The sequence below is a fragment of the Chaetodon trifascialis genome, chromosome 5 (assembly GCF_039877785.1).
Source record: "Chaetodon trifascialis isolate fChaTrf1 chromosome 5, fChaTrf1.hap1, whole genome shotgun sequence".
NCBI lineage: Eukaryota > Metazoa > Chordata > Actinopteri > Chaetodontiformes > Chaetodontidae > Chaetodon > Chaetodon trifascialis.
This window is the reverse complement of record NC_092060.1, coordinates 11,237,108-11,261,582: the sequence shown is the minus strand read 5'-3', so window position 1 is coordinate 11,261,582 and position 24,475 is coordinate 11,237,108. Positions and strand designations below refer to the sequence as shown.

General features: G+C 42.5%; 1 protein-coding gene across 1 annotated transcript in view; it reads left to right on the top strand.

Moving 5' to 3' along the window:
- tenm2a (teneurin transmembrane protein 2a) overlaps nt 1–24,475 on the top strand; it is a 205,346-nt gene that overhangs the window by 52,507 nt on the left and 128,364 nt on the right. The window contains exon 3 of the mRNA XM_070962078.1: nt 16,752–17,042. Coding sequence (XP_070818179.1) covers nt 16,752–17,042 — 291 coding nt within the window. The remainder of the gene's footprint in view (nt 1–16,751; nt 17,043–24,475) is intronic.

The following is a 24,475-nucleotide window of genomic DNA, read 5'->3' as shown; positions in this document are numbered from 1 at the left end:
GAAAAGGTAGACCTACAGTCAAGGTTTCATGTCTGGCTGTGCGTGGTATCAAGCATTTACAGACATTGATCAATCTGACAGTAGTTTAAAGAAGAAAATGTTTAATGGCACACGAACTGGGAAGATTTTTTTCTTAAAGAAAAGAGTGCAACAGAAGAGCATACTTTGTTCTGCGGAGGCAAAGGTAACGATAGAAAATGGAGGATCGATTGGCGGGATGGATGAAAGACTGGAAGTCAGCGGTGTGTGCTCTTCGGACACACTCCACTGCTGCACCGAGCTGACCTCACACCAGGCGATGGCTGGTCGATACCACAGTCCTCTCAGCCTATCAGCTCCCTCGAAAGCCCGGAGCCACAGATGCATCGTGGGAAGTGTGGCCACAGGAGACCAACAGTGTTGCAGCACCATATGGACTGTGACACCACGGGATGAGGAGTAGTGCTGGAGGAAGGGAGAAAGAAAAGGAGTCAGAGTGAGAAAAACGCAGCGAGAGAAGCAGCAGATAAATAGAGTTTTCTTCATCTTTCCACCAAATATTTGTGTAACTACCACATGAGAGAGTGAGGGATTGATACAATGTGTCCTTCTTTTGAACAGCTTGTAGATCAGAGGAAAGATGGTGAGTGTAGACAGAAACTTTATTTTCTTCATCAGTAACTACAAAAATTGGACATAGGAGAAAATGAATTCTGATAATATCCTTGTTGTTTTATTAAATATCTCACAAATGGTTTGATCGGAACAGGCCTGCAATATTAGCAACTCCTGTGCTGATGGAGCCACAATAGAAAATGTGATGGACTTTGATTAAATTATAATCTTGTTGCTCTTTCCGTCAGACGTGCCTTCATAGCATTTCTGCTTATTGTTGAGAAGTTTAAAGTCATCCAAAGCTATTCTCAGATGGCAGTTTTGCTTTAATGGTTCTGTGTAGCGCAACCAATTTACAGTTCTGTGGTGTAGTAATACATATTGACTTGCCCTTACAGCTGTCATTAGATCCACGTGTGAGGCAAAAACGTGTGTCATGCACAGGTGGAACTGGAACACATAGTGCTCTCATGTGCACGCGCGCGCACACACACACACACACACACACACACACACACACACACACACACACACACACACACACACACACACACACACACACACATACTGTATATATGCTCACACAAACTATTGCTGAGTTTCATATTTCATATCTTATTGGCTCACCTGCAGTAGCTGGAAACAAGATATACTCCACTGACATTTCTTTTGATGATTTTTGTTGCTTATGCTTCATTATCCTGCATGTGCAAACAGTGCTTAGGCACAAATGCACATTTTTTAAGTGGTGGGGTGTTTTGGTAATTCTGAAAGTTCAATTGCATTGAGTTATGCAGTGCAAATTATTAGGAGTATAGCAGATGTCCTCAGGATGTGCCCTGAGCCAAATCAAGGATCTTGGGATGTGATTCTTGGAACTGTGGGAATGTGAACACTTTTCTTCAATCATTAAAATAATCTTTTCCATTGTGAGAACAGGTTTCTGATATATAGGTATATAGATAGGTATATATTTCTAGGTATATTTCACTTCAAGAAAGTATTGCTTTTCTCACTATTTTTCTGGGTGTGCACAGTAGTTCTGCTGCTACATCTCACTGTAGTTTTGATCTTACTCCAAAGATATCATTGCCCACTAAAATAACTTACTTACTGCACATCATTATGCATGAAAAGCTTCACTGGAGTTCCAGTGTTTCCTGAAGCATAAATTCAACTTAAAAAGGAACATTACCTCCCCTTGGAACCATATTCGGAGTCTGTTTGGAGTCTTTTTGGGAGTGCTTTGCATTTGTGTTTTGCAAATCTGGACTTACCTCCCAGCCCATTAGGAAACTGTTTCCTGCTTTAAAAGGAGGTGAGAGGAGCTGATTGTTTAGGCCTGTCCCACCTCTACATGCTGATAATGTATTCCTTCTGCCTCCAACATCATCCTGTACCGGCAGTTTTGAATGGCCAAACTTGTTCTCTTTCTATGTCCTCTGTGCTGCATTTTCTTAATGATATAGTATTATGTTGACTATACAGCTGAATGAAAGACAGACAACAACATAATACTACAGATTTGACCTCTGATATAGTATAATAGGCTAAAGTGTTCAAATGTTATTCAGATTTCAGAAATTTTCATTAATTGGTTGACTGGGTTAGTTTCTACATTTCAGGATTCAAATAAGTCTGGTGTTGTGCCCATTGACCGTTTCCTCCATGTTGGAGAAGCAGTTAACCAGTCAGAGCTTAGTAGGCGGGATTAAGAAAGGGGGAAAGGGGGCAGTTAGCAAGCTGCCTTCCACATTCACAAACAATAGCAAATGAAAATGGTGACAAGTGAAGCTGACATCAAAACAGATGTAGTGTACAGGTTGTTGTCTGTCGACTTATGGAGATAACAGCTCTTAAATCAACATAATTGTTTGATCTGGCGTAATGCAAAAAATCCCCTCCAGACATGTTTCAGATTAAGATGAAAAAATGTAATTATCTCCTTTAAAATCCTTTAAATGACATTGACTCTGTCTCCCTCATTTAAAACTCCAGAATCTTTGAATATGTCATTATTTTTCATTTCCAAAATGCTGTCGGACACAAGATTTCGCCTACGTCACTGAAAAATCAGTGTTAGTTGATCGCTGGGCTAAAATTGGCTTCCAAACTAATTGTGAGTTCAGAAATCATGCTGGTCGGCTGACCTTTTAGAATTGTGCTTCCATTGAGTACTTTCAACTTTAACATGAATGTGAAAACAGCCCTCTAGTGTCAAACTGCACAACGAAGCTCGAACATTCAACTGTAGGAATAAGAAGAAAATACGTTTCTGAGTGGAGGGGGACTCTAAATTAACTGCTCCTTCAACCGCTACTGCAGCTTCCATGTCAAATGAAGATGACGTTAACAGAACAGATACACAACTCTCTAACTGGATAACATGAACACATGTCAGACCAAGGGAATGAAGTGAAACTCAATAACTATCTGGTCTGATTATCCGCCGAATAGAGCTGATAAGGAAGTGCTGTTGTATTGTACAATGTTGTATAATGTTAAAAATCCCTATTGGAAATCATGCAACTACAGCAAGCTGTGTTTCACAATTCTGAATCTGTGCAAATTTTGGGTAAAACCTTTTTCCCTTCAGTTGATTTTCAGTGTTTTAACACTAGTCGTCCCAAACGGCTCCTTGCAGATTTTGATAAAGCGCGTTTGGTTGTGTATTCCAACAGACCCCCTGCTTTCATTGGATCTCAACTCCGCTCATTCCCCATTACACACTTATTACCTAGTCTGCTTGGATAAGCACAGCCAAATAACACATTCTTTCCTCACCATAACATGCAGCAGCCTGGAAAGCTCATTACAAGTGTTCACTATTTAACACCACAAAGCAAAATGTTTGAATACATTAGTGATCTCAATAAGGTACAAGCTTCAATCACATATAACCAGAGATATCAGAGAGCTTTTCGCCTGCATGTTCGCTTTGTTTTACATATGTGATTTTAAATCAGTTGCCCGACATATCTTTTCAGCGGGTTGGTTTGGTCTGAAAATGCGTGGATCACTGCTAAGCAGATAAGTCTCTGACATAAATACAAATATGACTGTGTCTTAACCGCAGCAGCCTGGGTTCGATTCCAACCCAGAGCTCTTTGCTGCATGTCATCCCCACTCTTTTCCCCCTTTCCAGTCTCTCTCCAGCTGCACAATCAAATAAAAAAGGCAAAACAACAGCCAAAAAAGCGTGTAAACTCTTATGTGCCACTCTGAGCAATGCACTGAAGCACCATACACCTCTGTTCCCCTACTGCAGTCTCTCTTTGTTTGTCTGCAGTCTTTCACCCGTCTGTCTCTCTGATCCTTCCACCCATACTGTACATCTCCTTGTCTCTCTTCCGGTCCTTCTCTGCATCTTATATTCAGCACGTCCCAGGGGTGTGTCGTCCATGCAGGTTCACCTGTAGGCAGCAGGCATTATCACAGTCATTGCAGTCTCTAGAAGCTTTGGCCTTTCCTTTTAGAAGGATCTAAATGAGCCTCTCTACATTCTCCTCTGCTGCTTTGCCCCCAGGGATGGAAACCACACAGAGAATCCACCACCCACCTGCCTGCCTTACTGCCTGGACAACACTCAACATCATCTACTTTCTCTACTCATTCTGTCTCTGTCTCTCACTTTTTTGTGTCCTCTTTTTCTCTTCTGTCACACCTTTCATGCCTGCTTTCTCCATCTCATTCATTTTCCCTCTTTCTCCTCATCCTTGCTTTTCCTGTATTGTTGCTTTAGTGATCATATCACACATTTGTTATGTTGGAGCACTCTCTATGGCTTTGTGAACGAGCATACACTGTGTGTCTTGATTTCACACAGGGTTTCCTATGCTATCGGAGCTCTATAGGCTTGACCTCTTTTCCTCATAGACAGATCTATGTGCTAATATGCTCAGAATGAGCCCATTCAAACCTACAAGAGGCGGCAGTATACATACATTATAATGGTCATGTTTACCTCATTCTGCATTCCCTTTTCTCCATCGACTTTGATGTGACAAATGACTGCAGTAGCCAAGGATTGCTTTGTCCAAAAACTCTGCCAAACTCTGCCATTCGCATCCTGGCATGATTGCCTCCATTGCTTGTATTCAGGACCAAATGGCAAGGAAAATGCAGTGCTGAGTGGTCGAGAGGCAGCTTTAGCCCAGAGAAGCATCCTCTGCTTCCTCTGTCCTCCCCATTCTTTGGGGAGAGACGACTTCCAAGTATCTGGAAGGGCAGCAGCAGGCTTTCGTAATGTGCCCTCTTCAGCCAGATTCAGGAACAAACCCTAACCCTCTAGAGAGAGAAGCTTCCCATGTCACATGTTTGCAGAATACTTCATGAGGGAATGAGAGGAACCCGCATGACAAGTATATAAATCTGATTTATCGCATCCTTCACCACTTCAAATCACTTATTGTGTTTACAATCTGCAAACTACCTTTGCAGACTTCATTTCATTCAGACGAATGTGTGTTGATGCACAGATCGTACAGAAGTCGAGTTCTCTCCCACCTCTGCAGAGACCCAGGGTTTGATTCCTGGCAGTGGTGCCTCCTGATGACTTCCAATGAGCACAATTGGCCGTGTTTGCTAGTGGGAAGCCAGTGAGGGTTGCTGTCATTGTTGCTTCACTGGCAACTTCTGCTTAGTCAGGGCTCATGCACAGCCATGGGTATATGTACCCACGTGTCACACCTCCTGATGAAGCTTATTCCTTGCAGCGGCTGATGACACCATGTGTCACAGAAGTAGCACATATCTGTCTGCAGCCCTGTCTGGAGCCCTCCGCAGACAGTGACGAGAATCGCAGTGTATAAGGATTTGGGCATTACAAATTGGCAGCAAAGTACAAAAATTCACAAAAAAAAAATTAAATACAGAATGTGTAGCTGTATACTACCTTGTGTGTATGCATGCACACATGCCTGTGTGTGTCCTTGCATTCCATTGGGTTATAGTCAACCTGGACTGCCGATGATCAAAGAGAGAACAAAGCAGCTGCATGCTATTAAAAATAAATGGCGGTGAGATTAAATGTGATCCCTCCCCTCTTCCTCCGATCCCTCTTTATCTTTGTCTTCTCGCTGGCATGATGTGTCTCTGCCAGCTGCTGACACTCAAAAGCATCCCGTAGCTACAGCAGCAGAGCAGAGGAGTCGCTGAAGAATATCCTGGGGCCGACTCTAAGCTACTCCAATCCTCAATGCACTCCCACTCACCCCGTTCCCATATTCGATTTTTTATAGACAGGAAGCGTCTCGTGTGGGTTTGCATGTGTGGCCCTAATACATGCAAGGAGGTGTGTTAAGGGGGACTCAGCTCAGAGTAGCATCTGGTCCACCATTTGGCATTCATGCACTGACACTCAGGCCACTGTACATGTCAAAAAGGCCCAGTTTACAGATTCACTCTTGCTATTTTCTCTGCATCATCCATGCACATGATCAACAGTTGTTTTGGGACTAAAGTGGATGCCTGGCACTAAGGTCCATCAGAACCTGTTGTGCCCCTGAGATTCTCTCTGTAACATTATCCACCCAAACCTCAGAGTACACCTCATCTGAGTTTGTCAAATCCTATCTGTGCTCTGAAAGGGAAAGTGCTAGCTATTAGCACTCATGCTGGCACAGGTGCACGCACACGCGCATGCAAACACTGGAAAACAAATGAGACAAATAATAGGAAGAGGTCGGGGAAATGCATGCTGAAGGTGCCAGCTATTTAGCACCAATGCTGGCTCTTCCTCACACAGACACTCATGCCCGTGCCACACACATGCGTACAGACCCACCACCACCCCACCCAGCATACACACACACACACACACACACACACACACACACACACACACACACACACAAATACCCGGTAACAAATAAGACAATTAATTGACAGAGTCTGGGGAAATGCATGCTGACATCTGCAATTTTCTTAGACTAAAAATCATTTATTAGACAATGTTGTGTGGGTTTTGTGAGAGTTGAGTTAATCTATGTTTACTATGTAATGACCCTCTTTGACTCTGCTTTGGCAGCTTTTGATAAATGAGGCAGATTGTAAATGTCAGTGTTATCAAGTGTTTTTTTTTTTTCTCAGCCGAGTCACTTGCTTCCTAGACTGTAATTAAACATGTTCCCTAGCCACAGAATTTAAACGTGTGCGTGTGTGTGCATGTGTGTGTGTGTGTGTGTGTGTGTGTGTGTGTGTGTGTGTGTGTGTGTGTGTGTGTGTGTGTGTGTGTGTGTGTGTGTCTGTGTCACTATTCTTATACAAGTGTATGTTTTGATGCTGGTCCTGATCTTTCGTGACAGAAATGATACCAATGCAAATAATTTGCCATCCTGACTGATGTTGCTGCATGTGTAAACAAACAATTGCCATCAGATTACCATACAGATGAAGACTCACCACGTATGATAAAAAATTAGAAATACTATTGATGAGAAGATGGGACTGTATGTAAGTAATAGATAGAATAGATGATGTGGTGTGCGATGTACAACAAAAATGGAGAAAGAGAAAGAGAATGCGACAACACACAGTAGCTTTTCCTCGACTAACAAATTCTATATCAAAACAGCTTGATGAAAATATGTTATGCTTACACTTTGCCTGATGTCGCCAGATCAAGGGGCATTATAAATGGGGGTGGATGTCTCTGGATAGACCTAAAACCAATCGGAGCAATGAAACATTTGACCAAATCTCAAAAAAAAAAAAAAAAAATCAACTTAAAGCATAAGGAGGTGGTGCGATGCTCCAATGAGTGTCAAAGTCTGTTCTCCCATCAAATAAGGTTCCCCTCTTGATAGAATTGTGTTTCCTGGGGGGCAACCCACCGACGGGCGGGTTAGGGTTAGGGAGAAGCTTGGGTGCAGTTTAAAGGGGAAACACAGATTAATGGGAAACAGACTGGTGCAGACAGCTGCATAGACTCAGAGCATATATGTCGTGCTTCATGATGCTTCTGCTAAAGCTTGTCAGAAAAATACCTTTTTTAAAGCAATCATCATAGAGACCAGGTTATTTCTGTGGTTACTTTGCTGTGAGTAATGCAGAAATACTGTAATCAGTGATGCATTTCTCCAGGCAGACTGTAATATTATAAAGTGACTTATTACATCCAAATGACAGTAAGTAGTAATATGTAATATATTACATCACATATTACAACCTGCCACTTGATGACTCCTCAGGTTTGCAAAGGGAGTTCAGTGTGACCGAATCATGGAGTAACGCAACTTGCAGACGTTCTAAATGTGGCCAGCTGGTACCACTTACCTCCGGCAAAAAGATAACTAAAAGTCATCCATTTTTTAAAATCTTCAAACTTCTGAACCCATTTTCCCAGTGAAGCTACGATAGCATGAAGCAGAAGTGTTGTTGCCATGGTTACCTGCAATTTAATATACCTTGCACAGAGCGTTAGTTTGGTGGTTAAACTGTTGACCAGAATTTTGATTTGTCCTGTGCAACCTGCCAGCCACTCAGTGCTGAGTCCATGGTTTAAATCCCGTTTGGAAACATCTCTTATAAAGCTCCCATAGCTTTTAAACAAACATTTAGACTGTTATCATATCAATTAAGTTACGAGACAAGTGAAAATGAGACATAGCGGTGAAAATTGGTGCAGTCTGCGTGTTGATTTAGGCCCATGTATTTCAGTGTCTCCAGGTCAGATCCATAAGTGGAAGGATGTAGCAGCATTTCACTGTGCATTGCCCTCTGTTACAGTGTCTTATTGATGCAGATAACAACACCAAAGTCAGACATTTTTCAGTCCCAAAGTAGGCTTTTAATGGGCCGTACAAGCAACAGGAGAGGAAGACTAAAATGAAAAGGAGCACATAGAAAATCTTACAAAAAAAGACAATGTGTGTAGACATGCCTGTACTGTTTAACCATCATGTCACCATCACATCTCATATCTCATTTTTCTTAGTATTAAAGAACATACTGGAATATATTTGCAGTATAACATGTTATATACCAAATTCATAATGTGGCATATCAGTATTCCTGAGTGAATACTGCTAAATATCCATTTATAGCTGAGCAGTGCAGTCTCTCCTCACTGATCTTACCTGGGGTCTTTACCTCTCAACACTGAACATGTGCAAATGATATCCCACCTCCCTGTCCCATCCCCAGACTAATTATAAGTATTTAAAAAGATACCTTTCTGAAGTGTGTCTTGGGGTTAGTTTAAGCTGCATTAAGTTTTCAGCTTTCCTGAAAAGCCTTTAATTTGAAGATTGGCTTCTTGGTAGGTTGTACGTGCTGCGTTCTAGTTATAAGCCAACAGTGAGGCATGTGTCTCCATGTAGTCAACTTTGGCCCACTGTTCATGGATGAGAGGTGTTTCACTGCTTGGCGCTACACCTCTCACTGACAAGACCTCCTCCAGAGTGCATGGTGTTGTGTCATGTCCTGTCATGTCCTGTTCAACCCAGACTGCTGTCCCCTGGGCAGGAGTAAAACTAGCCCAGGGATGGATGACATTTGTCACACCTATTTTGGTCTCCTCATTAGGAGGTGCAAGGGCCCCTCCGGCTCAGGCGGGAGCCAAAAGAACGGATGTCATCTGGTAGGTGTGGGAAGTGTTTGACCATGGCACTCCTATTTGGGCATATCTGTTAGGTCGTTACTGCGCTGCTAATGGTGGCGTTAATGACATGCCACATGCTATGGGATATGTATGTGTGTATGCACATGTGTGAAATGGATGTTTTGCTCATCAACACTTAATCCCAGGAGGTTGACTGTCAGTGTGGCCTGTCATCCCGTCACGACATGTCAGTCACACAGGGTAGGTAATGCTGTAACAAATCATGGCTACTGCCACTCACTCACTATGAACAGCAGGGAGCCAACAAAATTTGAAAAGAAGCTATAGCAGCGATAGGAGATGAGCCGCTCAATGAAACGAAAAATAAATCCGCACCCATATTCAAATTTGATAAAACAATCATTTCAGTTTAATTGTTTCCAAGTGCAACATGAAAATTGATTTCTTTTTCATTTCCAAACAAACCGCAACTTAATTCCTGACATGCCCATTAAGGTAAATTAATGTGTTTGAAGTAAGAGTGTGTGCTAACACTTTGTTTACTTATTAGAGCAAAATCCACATGTTTAGTTTCCAGATGTCAAGATAAGGCATTTTAATCCTGACAGTATTATCTGCTACAAACCTCTTTATTCTTTAATCCCGGCAAATAAGAGTCAAAGAATAATCTCCCTTTTGAGGGATGAGGCATTTTATCTGATGGTCATGAGAGTGATGACTGAGATAAGATATTTAACCAAAGAGAAAAGAAAGACTTCTACAGTAATACCCTAAAACCCTTTAATACTCTAAATAAGGGCTGACAAGCGAGCAGAGCTGACTGTCAGAAAAAACACAAAAAAGTCTTATTGTTATGATTGTTGTTGTTTCCAGCTAAGAGGCCCAAACTATTTTTGACCACATGAAATACAAGAACTATTATCAAGAACTAGAGCATGTTCAGCAACAACCTTTTTAAATGACAAAGTTAAAATTAAATACTTTCTGCAATATCTGCGCATGCCAAATGTGTTGTCATTACCAAAAGGAGAATATGTTGTTAATAGCTAACTATAATGTAGTTTGGGCGACTAAAAACATAATGTTAAAGCTTCCTTCATGGATTTGTCTTGTTGTCAGTCACTTGGAGGGTAGCAGGACGAGCTGTAACCACAACATTGACACCCTACATATCACCTTATTAGGTTGTTGTGATGAACGTGTTAGCAGAGACATGGAGCAACATTAGCATTCGTTGGGATCTGGTCATCTGTTCACCTTTGGCTTTGTTTTGGTCTGCACCGGCTCCTGAGGGAAATATCTGCATCTTTAGCTTTGAAACGCTCCACTGTGTTCACCATCTAACTCTCTAACTTTGTCTGTTTGTTGCTCTGTGCTGAGCGGTGTAACGTACAGTGGCTTTATTAGAGCTTTGTCACTGGAAACATCTGCCTGCTGTGCCTAGAAATGAGGCTGATGAGAGCGGCGACAATGAACCGAAACAGTTAAAGTTGCGGCCGTAAAACCGAAACAGTGAGCTGAAAGACAATAAAATGCTCCATTGAGCTGAGGGGAACTGCACAGTAGGATCATAAGCAGAAGGCGAAAGGGGAAAAAAGTCCAGTATTAACTTCAATCATGTGAGATGAATCTCCTTGCCACATGATAATCCACCATCTCCACACCCTCGCTACAAAGGGCACACTATTTCCTTCACTCAGTGTCACAAATGGATATAAAATGTGGGCTACAGAATTGTCGAAGTACAGTTAGAATAGTTTTTGTTGCACTTTGTGTGTAAAAAACAATGTAAAGTCAAAGACTGTGATCTCATTATCAACACTTGCAGAGGTTTTGTTCATTAGCATCCTCACGTCTGATGTGTGTACGAATGCACCCGCGCAACATTCACTTCATTTTACTTCACCTCATCACCATGGAAACCCTGATTTGTGAAGATGTTTATTTAGTATTCTCCGGTGTGTGTGTGTGTGTGTGTGTGTGTGTGTGTGTGTGTGTGTGTGTGTGTGTGTGTGTGTGTGTGTGCGCGTGTGTGTGTGTGTGCGTGCGTGTGTGTGTGCGTGTGTGTTTAAGAGTAATAATAGTATGTGCTGTAATTATAGGTGCACAACAATCCCTCGAACTCCGTTCTCACTCTTATGGACAAATGTGACCTTGAACCTTGTCTTTTATATAAATTGTATTCAAGTCAAAGCCAAACCGCTACGTTGGCTTATCACTCGGGTACAAGCAGTACTCCTCTGTCTGTCTCACTCCGTCTCTGTCTGTCTCTCTCCCTACCATGACGGAGGGTTTCATCATTCTTCGCTGCCTCATCTTATGATCCCCTTTTTTTTCGTCACCGGCTCACCTCACTCTCTTGTTTGGCTCCCTATTTTTTTCCCCCCGCTTATCAACTTAAGAGGAAGAACATTTTTCTCCTCTTCACACAGTGGAGCTCAGCAGCAGTCTGTGTGAGCTAAACTGTGGATCATTTTTCATTGCTTTGACACAAAACGAATTCAATGACCATGTCTTTCAAAATGCATGAATTCAGGAATTTTCTCACCAAGACTCCGGCGATTGTCTCTGGACTGTATCTGCAGCCCCTTTTCGCACGTGTGTACATTCTAATTTTCTTTTTCTAATTTCATTACTATCTATACAAAGAAAGGGACGCTTTGGCGGAGGAGATTTACATAAACACGGGCAGAGATAGACAAGTGTCTGATGGAGGATGAATAGTGGCTGTGAGAGTGAGAGGAGTGTGTGTGCGTGGTTGGAGACGAGACGACGGAGAGGAAGACCATACTACCATACTACGTACTGTAGTCTCTGATGAGCTCAGAGCTTTCTATTATTTGTCAATATCTGTGTTTTCAGTCGATATCCTGTTCATACACTTGTGAGTGCATGTACGCAGCTTTTGTATTTCAGGAAGACAAGATAAATCTATTGATCGCCAATGAGAAATTCACATGAGGAAGTACAGAAAAGGTAAATATATATTTATAAAAAAAAAAGAAGAAAAAAGAGAGCAGTTTGAATCAAGTGTGTTAAATAAAAAAGAATTTGATTTGGAGATGACAGCATGGGAATTACTATTATTATGTTTTTGTGTTTTGAAAAAGTGCAAATTTAGAGCACACTCAAAAAACACTAATAATATTAACAATGGGTAGTGTTACGAGGTGAGATTAGTACATTTGAATATTTTTGGGAGATTTTTAGCATTCTGGTTATGAGATTCCGCTGCGTGCCATTTTGCATGTGTGTTAAGACAACTGTGCGGAGAGCTTTGAAATAGTGAAGCTGACACTGAGAAATGTGTGTAAGTAATCACTAAAACTGTAATATTCCCCATCTTGTCTTCAGCTTTACAATCCCACTTTCCTTCACTCCCCTTTATTTTTTTCGCACGGAGCAGCAGTGGGTTTTTTTTTTTTTTGTTTTTTTAATGCGCCACGAGGAGGAAAGACAGCGTGACAGATTATGGCAGACGCAGGAGAGCAGCTCCAGTTGGGATCTGATCCCAGGAGAGCAGGAAAATGGGACCCCTGAAAGTTGGGTCCTAACTACTGTGTTGTCTCCACTTTGTCATTTCAAATATATGCATGTGTATTTATCTTTTTTTATTATTGCTTCATAATTCACAGAAAAGAAAACACAAAGGAGAAATTCATTTTTTCAGGGATACCAAAGTGCAGTGCAGATTAATTTTGAATTGGATGCAAATGAAAATGGAAAATATTAAGAAATGACACATTTTGGCTGCTATTAGCCACAAATTCTAGCATTTTCTTAGCGGTGACAAAGAAAATAAGGCTTTTACTGTTATTAACGGTAATTTCAGCCATTTCAGGGGATTGCTGGGGAGCATACCGTGCACAGTTGCATTTGTTCCCTGATTTTGATGCAGCCTCCACCCAGGAGCAAATCAGTTCACTCCTTCAGTACTACAGAACTTGTTCTGAATCGGCGCTCCCTCCAACGCTCAAAATGTTATGTCCGAGGGTGGCCTGCGCTGTAAACTATTGAATCTGGAAAAAGCAACATAATTGCAGGCGCTGAAGCCCACGTGTTCTGCCTGTTTTACATCCTTTACAGAATTACACGGTGGGGTGAGGAAAGTCAACCAGCATAATACAGAGTCCTGCTGCCTATACTTTGCCTGTCAAACTGCTAACAAGCACAAATGATTTTTTAATGATAGGCCCCTCTATCCCACAAAGCTGTCTACTCACAAACACTCATATTCACACACACAGCGCACATTGCACATATTCGCTCCCACACACATCCATAATGAGTTTTATCAAGGGAAGTACATGTGGTTTAATGGATCACTGCAAATGCCATTCCCACTCACACTATTGTATTCGAGTTCCAACAAGATGCTTCTTTTTCCCCTGTGTCACTTATTTTTCTGAGAAACAACGTGCTGTGCATGAATACTGCAAATGATGATGTATCTTAGGTGCAGAAAACTAAAATCCCGACTGAGCAAAGACGCGAGTGAAACTGCAGCTTTAATCATGCAGTGTTTCAAACAGGTAATGTGTCTTTGTAAATCAGTGTGACTACTGTATGTAATATACAGTGTGTGGTTTGTTGCATTGAAAAAAAAAATGCACTGGTTGAGGTATACAGCTCCAAGTACTGGTGAGACCATGAAGGAGGTTGGAGAAGCTAGAGTAATGGATCCATGAGTTTGAAGGCTTATAATATCAGGAGGGAGGAAGATTTATGGTGGCATCAATCAGACGTTCCAGTGAATGACGTTGCTGTCATCATTTCATGCAGGGTTAACAGCGGCCTAAGCATATTTTTTTTTTGTATTCCTATTTCACTTAATATAGCTCCATTTTCATTTGAATCTGATTGCGCACATACTGATTCAGTCCCCTGTTGCACAGCTCACATTCAGTTTCCGTGCACGCTGAAAAACAGACTTGCATTCTATCGTGTAAAGCGTCTGACATAGTGACTCCCCCTCCTTCTGTTCTATGATTGGCTCTGTTGCTGAAAAGTGATCTGGGAAGCATTCGACATCACAGATGCCTCCGCACACATATACATAAACATTGCTAACCCACTTCTTAGTCGTGTTAGGTATGTTACGCACGTGTTTTTCTTTCTTGTTCTTGCTATTTCATTCAATATACCCTATTTACATTAGAATTGAACGCAGCATATACTGATTAAGGAACTTCTTGTACACCTCGTATTTGCTAATCCTATATTTGCTTGTTCTCTCTTGCCTTCTCACATACATTATTTCATGTGTTTCTATTCAAATCTCTTTGCTTTTCTCTCCCTTTCTTCCTTCTGCTTTTCCCCTCTGTCAAAGAAAAGAATCCAGGGAAGCATCCTAGATTGGCTTCTTTCGCCCTATAGCACGGTCTAATTCAGATATATCGTCCGACACATTCACACTGAAGAATGCAGAGATTGAATGCACAGATCAACTGACGGACAAACATAGTTAGTAAACATAGTAAGTTAGCATGCACACAATGCACAGACAGATGTATGGAGCCCAAGGCAGCTGCCAGGGCTGCCCAAGGTTCAAAACACACTTTAACATGCATTCTAAGCGTGCCAATGACAGCAACAGTGTCGTACCAAGTGACAGGCATTGATCTGATTAGAATGCAGGGCCACATTTGCCCCCACATCTGTCATAATATCAAGTAACAAACATGCGATCGGTTTTCTATTTATGGAATAACTGAGATGGATTTTCATGTCTGCTTCAGCCCGTCGCACCAATCCGTCTTTCTTTGAGTACATGTAGATTGCTATGACATCGGGCTGTGTCTACCGCTGATGGTGATAAGGAGTGATTGGATTTTGCATGTGTAATCACTGGTTATGGGATGTTAATTGTACAGAGCGCTGGCCTGTGGGATGTAACATTAGATATGTGTGGCAAGCACACACACACACATGCACGCATTCGCACTTTGATGTTGTGTAACTGCTTCCACGTAGCTTTTGTTCAGACTAGAAGATGTGTTTGCGGCCCTATTATTGTCATTGTGGTTGGATGGGATGATTTGCATAAAGACTAATCCTAACTGTGATCGTGGAGTAGACACTTTTCTAGCGAGCAATTTAGTTCAGGATGATTTGCTGACTGATGTTACAGAACCCATGTGCTCTACTCTCTCAGGCCTCCTGGAGTTCTCTCCCGTCCTCCTACGATACCTCATCTCAGGTATGGGATCAACGACTAGAGTTAGATTTTGTGCATATACCGTAGTATTGTAGCGTAAGTTGCTAGCAGATTTTAAAAGTCCTTAGTGTTATGTATAGTAAAGAAGGTTCCTTTTGTCATCCTTTAAGTGGGAGGAAAAGACAAAGAGGCAAAGAAGACGAGGAATGGTAATATTCCCTGATTTCTTGCAGTGCTTGGGTACCTTTCGTAGCTGGTTGGGTGCTTGGCAAGCTGTAGCCTAGAGGCTGAAACCACCTGTGGAGTTATTCACTTGCCTGTGGTACAGTCCAGTCCATCTGTTTGTCTGAGTAGAAGTATAGAGCTTCTCACCACTTCCCTGGCTAAGTTTCCTTCCAGGCCCTCCCTCTCCTCATTACTTTCAGCACAACTCTCGAGTTTCGCAGAGGCTGTGAAGAGGAGCCGTGAAGATCCAGCAGACGATTTTCATCTGTTTAATTCCTCTCTCTCTGATTGCGTCCGTACGCCTGATGAGTCACAGTTAACCCAGTCACACAGCTGTGTGATTCCCAGCGCATTGATTCATACAGTGCACCACCACAATGCCAACCTCTCTTCACTCGCCTCTTCCTTTCCCCTCCCTCACAAACTGCTAATGAAGTGAATCACAACTGTTTTTCCCCCGATCCCTTTACCCCAACAGCTGATGGTGAGCGATTGCATCCACAATACTCTTTTAATTAGTATAGAGAATAAATTGGTTGAGCATGCCTTTTTCCTTAATTGCTTTTTCCTCAGCTTGGATTTAATTGGGCTGCAGCACTGTTTATTGATCTCCTTTGATGTGCTTTAATTTGGATAATTTTATATATTTATTTTGGACGTGACGAGATGGTTTGTCTTGAGGGGGAGAGTATTAGGCAGCGCGGCTGGTACTGCAGCAGACTGCAGTACATTCAGTGAGCCTGGGGTCCAGTGTGTGATGGCAACTAGGTGGGGAGATGATCAAACCCAGAAGGCAGAAAAGCAGCTCCACTACACTCTGAAAGGTCTCAAGTGAACAGCTCTTTGATCTCACATCAACATCTCATGAATGCCAATGCGGAGAAGTAAAGCGAGGGAGGCAGGCCTTCTAAGCCAGCCTTAACAGGCCTGCAGGCCAGTACATATTCCTTCCAACAGCTAGTTTGTAGATTGTGACTGATTCATGCTGCGTCATCTCTCCCCCTCCTGCCTGCCACAACAAAGACCAATTTTCAGCCTCCGCCTCCATAGTTTCATAATTAGTGTGCTTCTCTGTGTGTGATTGTGGGTTTGTTTGCTAGATACACGTGTGCGTTTGCTTGTGCAAACAGTTGTTTGTGTGTCTACCGTTTCTTCTTTCACTTATATCACTCTCTACTCTCCACCTGTGTAACTCCACTTTCTCTCTGGCAGGGGGTAACTTCACTCTGGCTGAGCTGGGAGTATGTGAGCCAACGCCCCCACCGCACCCTGCTGCCGTTCCCTACTGTCCCGACCTGGGCCTCCTCCAGAGGGGGTACTCCCTCAGTGCAGGCTCCGATGCCGACTCGGACCCGGAGGGCCCACTGTCTCCAGAGCGAGCCATCCAGCTGTGGGCCGGACGAGGAGGGGTGAAGTCCCGCCGGAGCTCAGGAGTGTCCAGTCGCGAGAACTCGGCCCTCACCCTCACCGACTCCGAAAATGACAAGTCTGACGACGAGTCAGGTAGGACCAAGGATTCTTGAAAATGTGGTTGACAGGGTGTATATATGAAGTACAGACCCATTGATTTGAGAGTGAGTAAGAGGAAGATACGCCCGGCTGATAAAGTGCGATAGGCGATCTTTAAAGGGATTGTGAGTGAGAATGTATATCTTACACACATTTGTCGATATTGTTAAAATCTTTCAACCACCTCTCAAACAGACAGCCATTATATGAATTGCGAGTGAGCTGGATTTATGGATTGAGTCTGTTTCTGATCTGAAGAACAGTGGTTGCACCCCCCCAGAGAGCCATCCTTATTTTCATCAATAGCACTTAGCCAAAGCCCTCTAACTCTACCTTCTTACACCACTTATCTGCTGATATCTCACCACTGCTCTGTCAGTCTTCAAAAAAGTCTTTTGGATTTTCTAGACAGCATATCTGGAGAACTTTAACTATTGTGATCCAACACAGAAATGCAGCGAGAAGTTGTTCCTTACTATTCAAGTGCATCCTTTCTTCGAATCTCCACGCTAGCGTGAGAGTGTGATGTTCCCAGAGGGAATCTCCATCCTGTGACAACTTTGTTTATTACAAACTTCCCATTTCCTTGTTAATCCAGACGCAGTCGTAAACCTGTGCACAAGCTTCGCCGAGGTGTCAATCGAGGTTAATGAAAAGTGGATGGAAGGAAAAGCAACAGTCTAATTAATTGAATTCTCTGCAGCCGCACGTATCAGCTGTGGATCAACCTCTGTTGGACTGCGATCCTCCGAATCACAGACAACTTCTGTCGACTGATCAAACTACTCAACACCTATTAAACACGTCAAGAAACACCTTCCCTGAGACGCACCTCGCATCCCATCAGCCGATAATTGCTTTGCGGTTAATTACCAAGCTAATCTTGCAGCCGCAGATATCAGCCGCAGACACCGCTCTCGCTCTGTCTGTCTCAGAGCCAGGAGTACGCCATTGAGCGCTCTGTCGCCGGCATTTCCAGACCTTGTAAAATTGGCTTATTAATCCAGCACCATATTGTGATAATCATTTGCCTGCAGTATGATGTCACTGTGTTGATTGTCGAGAGGATCAAACGTTGTTGGGGTTTTTTTTTCACTTTGCAAAAAGAAACTTTGTGAAAAAGTGTTATTGATGGATATTTTTGTGCTCCTAGAACACATTCACAAATTCATAGGGATGATTATGCAGAACATGTGTCAAATCAACGTCAATTCAATTCAATTCAAGACATCAAAAGTTTTCTATAGAGGTGTTTCGGGGTTAGGAACCGTGGGCTCACACCTTTAGGCTCGTCTTCATAGTTTCACAGACCAGAGATTTCGATCAGGCATTGCTGCCTCTGCCTGCATGAAGAGATCAGAAGCACCGCGGCAGCCTGATAAAAGTACCAGGTGTGAGCGTGTGTCTGATCAAGTCAATTCGTTAGTTACTTAGTTGCTCTGAATGAGGAAATCTCTCCGTTCCTTCCTGCATCTCCCTCCAAACAGAACATCTGATACTGAAGGCGCGTCACACCTCAAAGCACCCAGAGGAAAAATTTCACTCTCACCAGACCTACACTGCGCCCCGAGCAGTGTGGGTGCTGAATTTGCAAGTGTGTGCATGTATATGTCATTGAGTCTGTCATTGTCTGTCTATATGCTATTTTGTCTGTCTATGGATGTGAGAGTGTGTATGAGCCCAAACCTTGCGCATGTGTGTAGAAGTGTGAAACAGGAGCAGCGGGAGTGTCAAAACAGCAGGAGGAGGATCTGAAGGTCTAATAATAGAGATTGACAGAGGCAGACAGAGAAACAACATCATAAACACATGCTAACAAATCAAAAAGACGGTGACGTGCTAAAACACCAAACAGCATGGCTCTCATCTTGCAGCATCTCTAACAAGCCTCAGAAGTCTCACCTCCTCTTGCTTCTTCTCCTCCTCCTCCTCCTCTTCATCTCCCTCCTCTCCCACCTTTCTTCTTCAGCTTTCAAGCTTCCTCTGTCTTCTCTCCGCTCGTGCTGTGCCTCTCACCATCCCTTGTTATGCTCCTGTCAGTACAGCTTGCCAGCCTGACTGACAGGTGTCAGTTTAAGGGTCTAGGGTTCCCCTTCAGGGCATGAGCATACATGTGGATGAATGTGTGCGCGTGCCCTATTGCAGATTTCACTACCAAAATAGAAAGCCCAGAGAAATGGTGACAGATATCACAAATCTCAGGGAAAGTACTATTTGTGTGTGTGTGTGTGTGTGTGTGTGTGTGTGTGTGTGTGTGTGTGTGTGTGTGTGTGTGTGTGTGTGCAGAAGCTAGTTTTTGTGTCAGCTGAGCGCCTGACTGCAGAGTAATTGATGGATAAATTTGCCGCTTTTTATTGCCTCATATCTACCATTTGTCTATTTGTTTAATAATAATACCTTTTGAGCAATAAATCAACTCCAAAATATGTTACAAATTGGCAAGACTTTCTTCCCATATTTCAAGTTGCCTAACTACATGTGCTATTTTTAAATGTTTGATTCTGGAGGAGTTGAAATGTCTGGAAAAACAAACAAAACAAAACCTGAGTCGATAACAAATTAAAGAGTGTGATCTTTTGGATAGATAGCAGTCATCAGTCGGGGTGCCTGGTGCCTTTGCTAGTCTCAACACAATTAACACCACATATACACCTAACATAAACAACAACTCGCATAACTGTCATAGAGAACTTTAAAAACAGCTCTGTGTTTTTAAGTTGAACTCCTGCATAGATGCAGTATATACAGTATAGGACCATGTCGGTGTGCTTCTAAACATGACTGAGTATGCATCTGTGCATGGATTCAACAGAGGGAGAAATGGATAAAAATATATCTAGAGAGGATTTGTACAATAGATAGGCATTAGAACAAGCATAGTGCCCAACCATAGTGGTAAACATGTTTACCATTGCTGGGGAATATATATATATATATATATTCTTCTGGAATCATGGATTCGATCTTTTTCTTGTATGATATGTCCACATATATACACATACAGATTCAATATTTCAATTCAGACACAAGCTCTTGTGAACACACATGCACTGCATTAATAATAATAATAATTCTAAAAATTGTTTATTTTTCTAGCAAAAAAGAAGACAAACACAAAAGAGACAGAGAAACAAACACAGATCGCAAGTCCAATGGGAGAGAGATCCAAAGAGTAGGAGCTATAACTTCACAAGCACAATCTCCATTTGTTTTGAGCCTGGAATGAGGAACAGCCAACAGACCCTGATCAGAGGACCTCAGATCCTCAGCTCAACACGTAATTACGAGAATCTAGAACTGGATCCTGCGTTTTTTTGAGAAGCTAGTGTAAAGACATCAGGATTGGTGTTAGATGAGACCTTTTGGAGGACCTGGTCAGAAGCTTGGCAGCAGCACGAGTAGGTGGTTTAGGGATTTCTTAAAATGGAATTCAGTTATCAAACAGGGGGAAATATTTGCATGTATAATTGTCTCCATCTCAGCTATGGGCGCAATGGGCTTGAATTATTTTGTTATAACAAGCTGCATTAAATAATTAATTTCGACAGCTGAGTTTTGTAAAACAGCGATAATACAATATGATAATAGGCTCTCAGTTGATAAACAAGAATATTGAGTTATCCACGGCTAATATGAACATAGATTTGCGTGCATCCACACAGATTTACTTTTAAAGCCTTTGAAAACTTTTAACAAACCACCCAAACAACAAGAAGCAGATATCAGTGGCCCCAGACTCGTGCGCATGTGCACAAGTCACTCATTCAGTCATGTGGTTCACCTGTGTGGCAGTTTCCTCTGCAGACCTCTGACACCTGTTAAATCAGTTTCTAAACTAAAACTCTGTGAAATAATTTTTTCATTTGCTTTTTCATTTACTGCTGAATTCCAATTACCGACAAGTATGTAAAGCCTTTTAAATTAGTTTCCTAAATGCAACTCAGGGATTTCAAAGTTTCCCTACATCCAGCTTTATTGTCGAATATTGAATAAAGACACTTCGCTTTTATTGCCCCTTCCAGACACTATTAAAATAAAGAGACTAGAACGTTGACTTGGCAGAGCCAATACAAGTTTCATTTGCACAAGCAACACAGTGAGACAAACAAATATGGGCATAGAGAGCAGCACTGGGAGATTTCATTTTGGCAAAGTGGAGGAAGAGATTTACTGTCACACTGTGCACTGCCTCGTAAAACGTCCGTCTGGAAACACAAGCAGGAGAATAGAAGCGCCTGTAAAGTCCCCCAGCAGTGGCTGATGGCCGCATCCAAACTGCATTGATCAGGAGGGAGAATGATTAAAACATGCATTAGATGAAATAAGACCAGGCTTTGACATTGATTTAAACCTGAAGCCCAGGGCAGACGTTATGGCCACAATCCACAGTCCAGTGCTCGACACATGCTTGTGTGTGGGGTCCATATGTCTCTCTGTTTCCCTCTCATTAAATAGCAGCCTGTTAAGGAAACGGGCAGAATTTAATTCAACCTCAACATTGTTTTCCGTCAGTAAATTTTGGCTTTACTCGTGGATGACTTTATAAACACAGACACGCACTGGCTGCACACCCTGCAGTCAAGGCCTGACCCAATCACACATGCATGCTGATTAACTGCTCTCAGACCATTTCCCTCTCCTCATTCCTTCTCTGGCCCAATCTCTCCATCTGGTCGACTGGATAATAAATCATAGGGTAGTATTGTGACGTATGTGACAGGATGTATTAATCTCGTAATTAGAGAATGAAAAGGTAGCGCTAAATTTAGTCTGGCCTTTCGGCCGAACCCTGCCCCGTGTCTGGGCATGTACAATTGCCCTCACTGGCTCCTTCAGCGTTATCCTGAGAAGCTGGTCTGTGTTATTATATTTATGTTGCTTAAACTTTATGGTAATTCTCTTTGACAAAGCAGAAAACTTTCAAAATGCCCCTTAAAACATCTGCTGTCAAAAGTTTCTTTGGTAGCTGGAGCTGTAATTATGTTTTATAAAAGCCCTGTTGGGCAAAGTGTTTCCTGATTAACTAATCAAATCTACTTGCACAGGTGGCAGAGTGCCTGCACCCGCACTGTCCTCTTTATTCTTTTATTTTTTTTTATGTACCACAAGAATCCCAACATAAATCAAACCAAATCAACGACATTCAAGTCAGCTGATGTGTCGATACGTTTAGAGAATATTTAGAAGAGGAGCGCTGAAAGGATTGTCTTGTAATCAAGGTAAATTAAGATAATGGTTAATTATGGTCATTTTGATTTTAAATAAAAAGTACTCTATATTTTGAAGTACAGATTGTAATTTTAGGTCACACAGTGATTGTAAGACCCCTTTTTCTCCCCACCGCAGCCACTCTCAACGCCACTAACCTGCTCCATGCAGCTGCTGTCTATCAAATTCAAGCAACACTTATAGAGTCAGACTGGTGGGGTCCCCCAAGACCACCGCTGTCCCCTCAGGGTCTCTGTAAGCGTGTGTGAGTAAGAAACCGAAAGTGAGAGCTTGTGTGTGCGTGTGTGTGTGTGCGTGTGTGTGTGTGTGTGTGTGTGTGTCTGTTAGGAGGGTTGGGGGCATTAGCCTCTGATTGAGTTTTCAGAGAGCAACGTGGGGTGCGAAAGGCTCGACAATGGTCTAACAGAATTAGTAGCTTGTGATGAATGGTGTGTGAGAGCAGCACTGACAGCTGGCTTTCACAAACACACACGACTGTGAGTGCACCGTGTGGATGTGTGTGCGTGCGTGCATGTACGCCTCCATACTTCACCCACTGGTTCAAGGACTTTTTGTCCATGCAGCAAGAGCTACACATGCCGGAATGAGCACAGTAGTGATGGATGCACACAGAGATACACACAGAGACACACACACCCATGCGGAGTGTATCTGTATACATGTCTATCTCTGGGTTAAGCCCAGGGTTTGAAAAATGCCCTGCAGTCAGGATCAATAAAGATTGGTCTATTCAACATACTGAACACAGTGCTCATACATGCTCACACACTCACACAAAGGCCGTTATGAATAAAAAATAAACATTCACAACCCTCTTTGTGTGACTCAATAAAGACATTGTTGGACCACAGTTGATACTGAAGTGAAGGCCAATAACACACATACGCACACACAAAGACAGATGCACACAGGAAGGCAGGTGCGCGCGCGCACACACACACACACACACACAGGCAGATGCATAAGAGCACTGTTTAATAAAAGCCCGGGATATTGATCACAGCAGATGGATGCTAACTCACATTAAAGAGAAGGAGCCCGGAGTGATCGAGAGAAGAGAAGGCGAAGAAGAAGAGGAAAACATGAAGGCCGAATAAATGGAAAGGAAGAGATGAGGGAGGGATTTTCTTATAAAGCTGACAATAAAGGCATTCAAACATGCAAGAATTTGCAAAGCTGCAACCACGTACGCACACAGCCAACCTCACAAACACCTGACCTCTGTGGCAAATTTCAGCTCCCCGGGGCAAAAAGTACAGCCGCTCAAAGGAAGGGGCTAAAAACTTGTTGTGTGTTCTTGGTGAGCGAGGGCCCACCCATACTAACAGTATTATTATCAGGTAACAGAGAGTCACAGGGGTGGTGATATCATTGGCGTCGGACTTGTAACTTGCTGACGACTATGCTGCCGCCCTAATAGGGAATTTAGTTAGCCGTAATGGCCTCTCATGCCATCTCAGAGCTGCCAGAGAAAGAGAGAGGAAAGAGAGTGGGGGGAGCACTGAGAGCAAATTGAGAATTCTCGAGCCAATTATGAGTGATCATATTTTCCTCTGCATGGTGCTGAAACTACTTTTGTACTTTAATGGTCAGCGCTTTGCCTCCTAATGAAGGCTGGAGGTATCCGATTGAGAGTAGGAATGAGGAAACAATGCAGGGGATGACGGCAGGGCAGAAGGCTGCATTCACGGTTTTCGTTTGTTTTCCAGCCATGTCTGATTTGTATGAGTTTTCCTTTTGTTTCAACATATCTGTGCTTTTCTTGTCCAGCTTTGCTTTGCTTTGTTTTGTTTTGGTTTTTTTTTACTCTCATGCTTGCCTTCTTGATTTGTCACAATCTTTTTTGTTTCTTTTCTCCTGCTTTTCCTTTCTTTCCTAAATTCCTTCTCCTCCAGCTTACCTAGATGATGAGGAGGATGATGATCCATTTGGAGACTATGTAATCAGTAAGTCACGTCTGACTGTGGCTCCGCTTAGATCACTCGGCCCAGCATAGGCCTGTCTTCTTGTGTGTGATTGTGTTTGATGTGCTTTTGTGCTTTTTGCTGTATTTGTCCTTGTGTGATTTACTATTTTGTCCATAAGTTGATGTTTTTATGAAAAAAGTTGTTGCACACCATATAATAGCTTCTAACTGGGTTCCAGCTGAGAGAGTATAACATTATCCGAGTCAGTTCAAAGGCTTGCTCTTTCTGAAA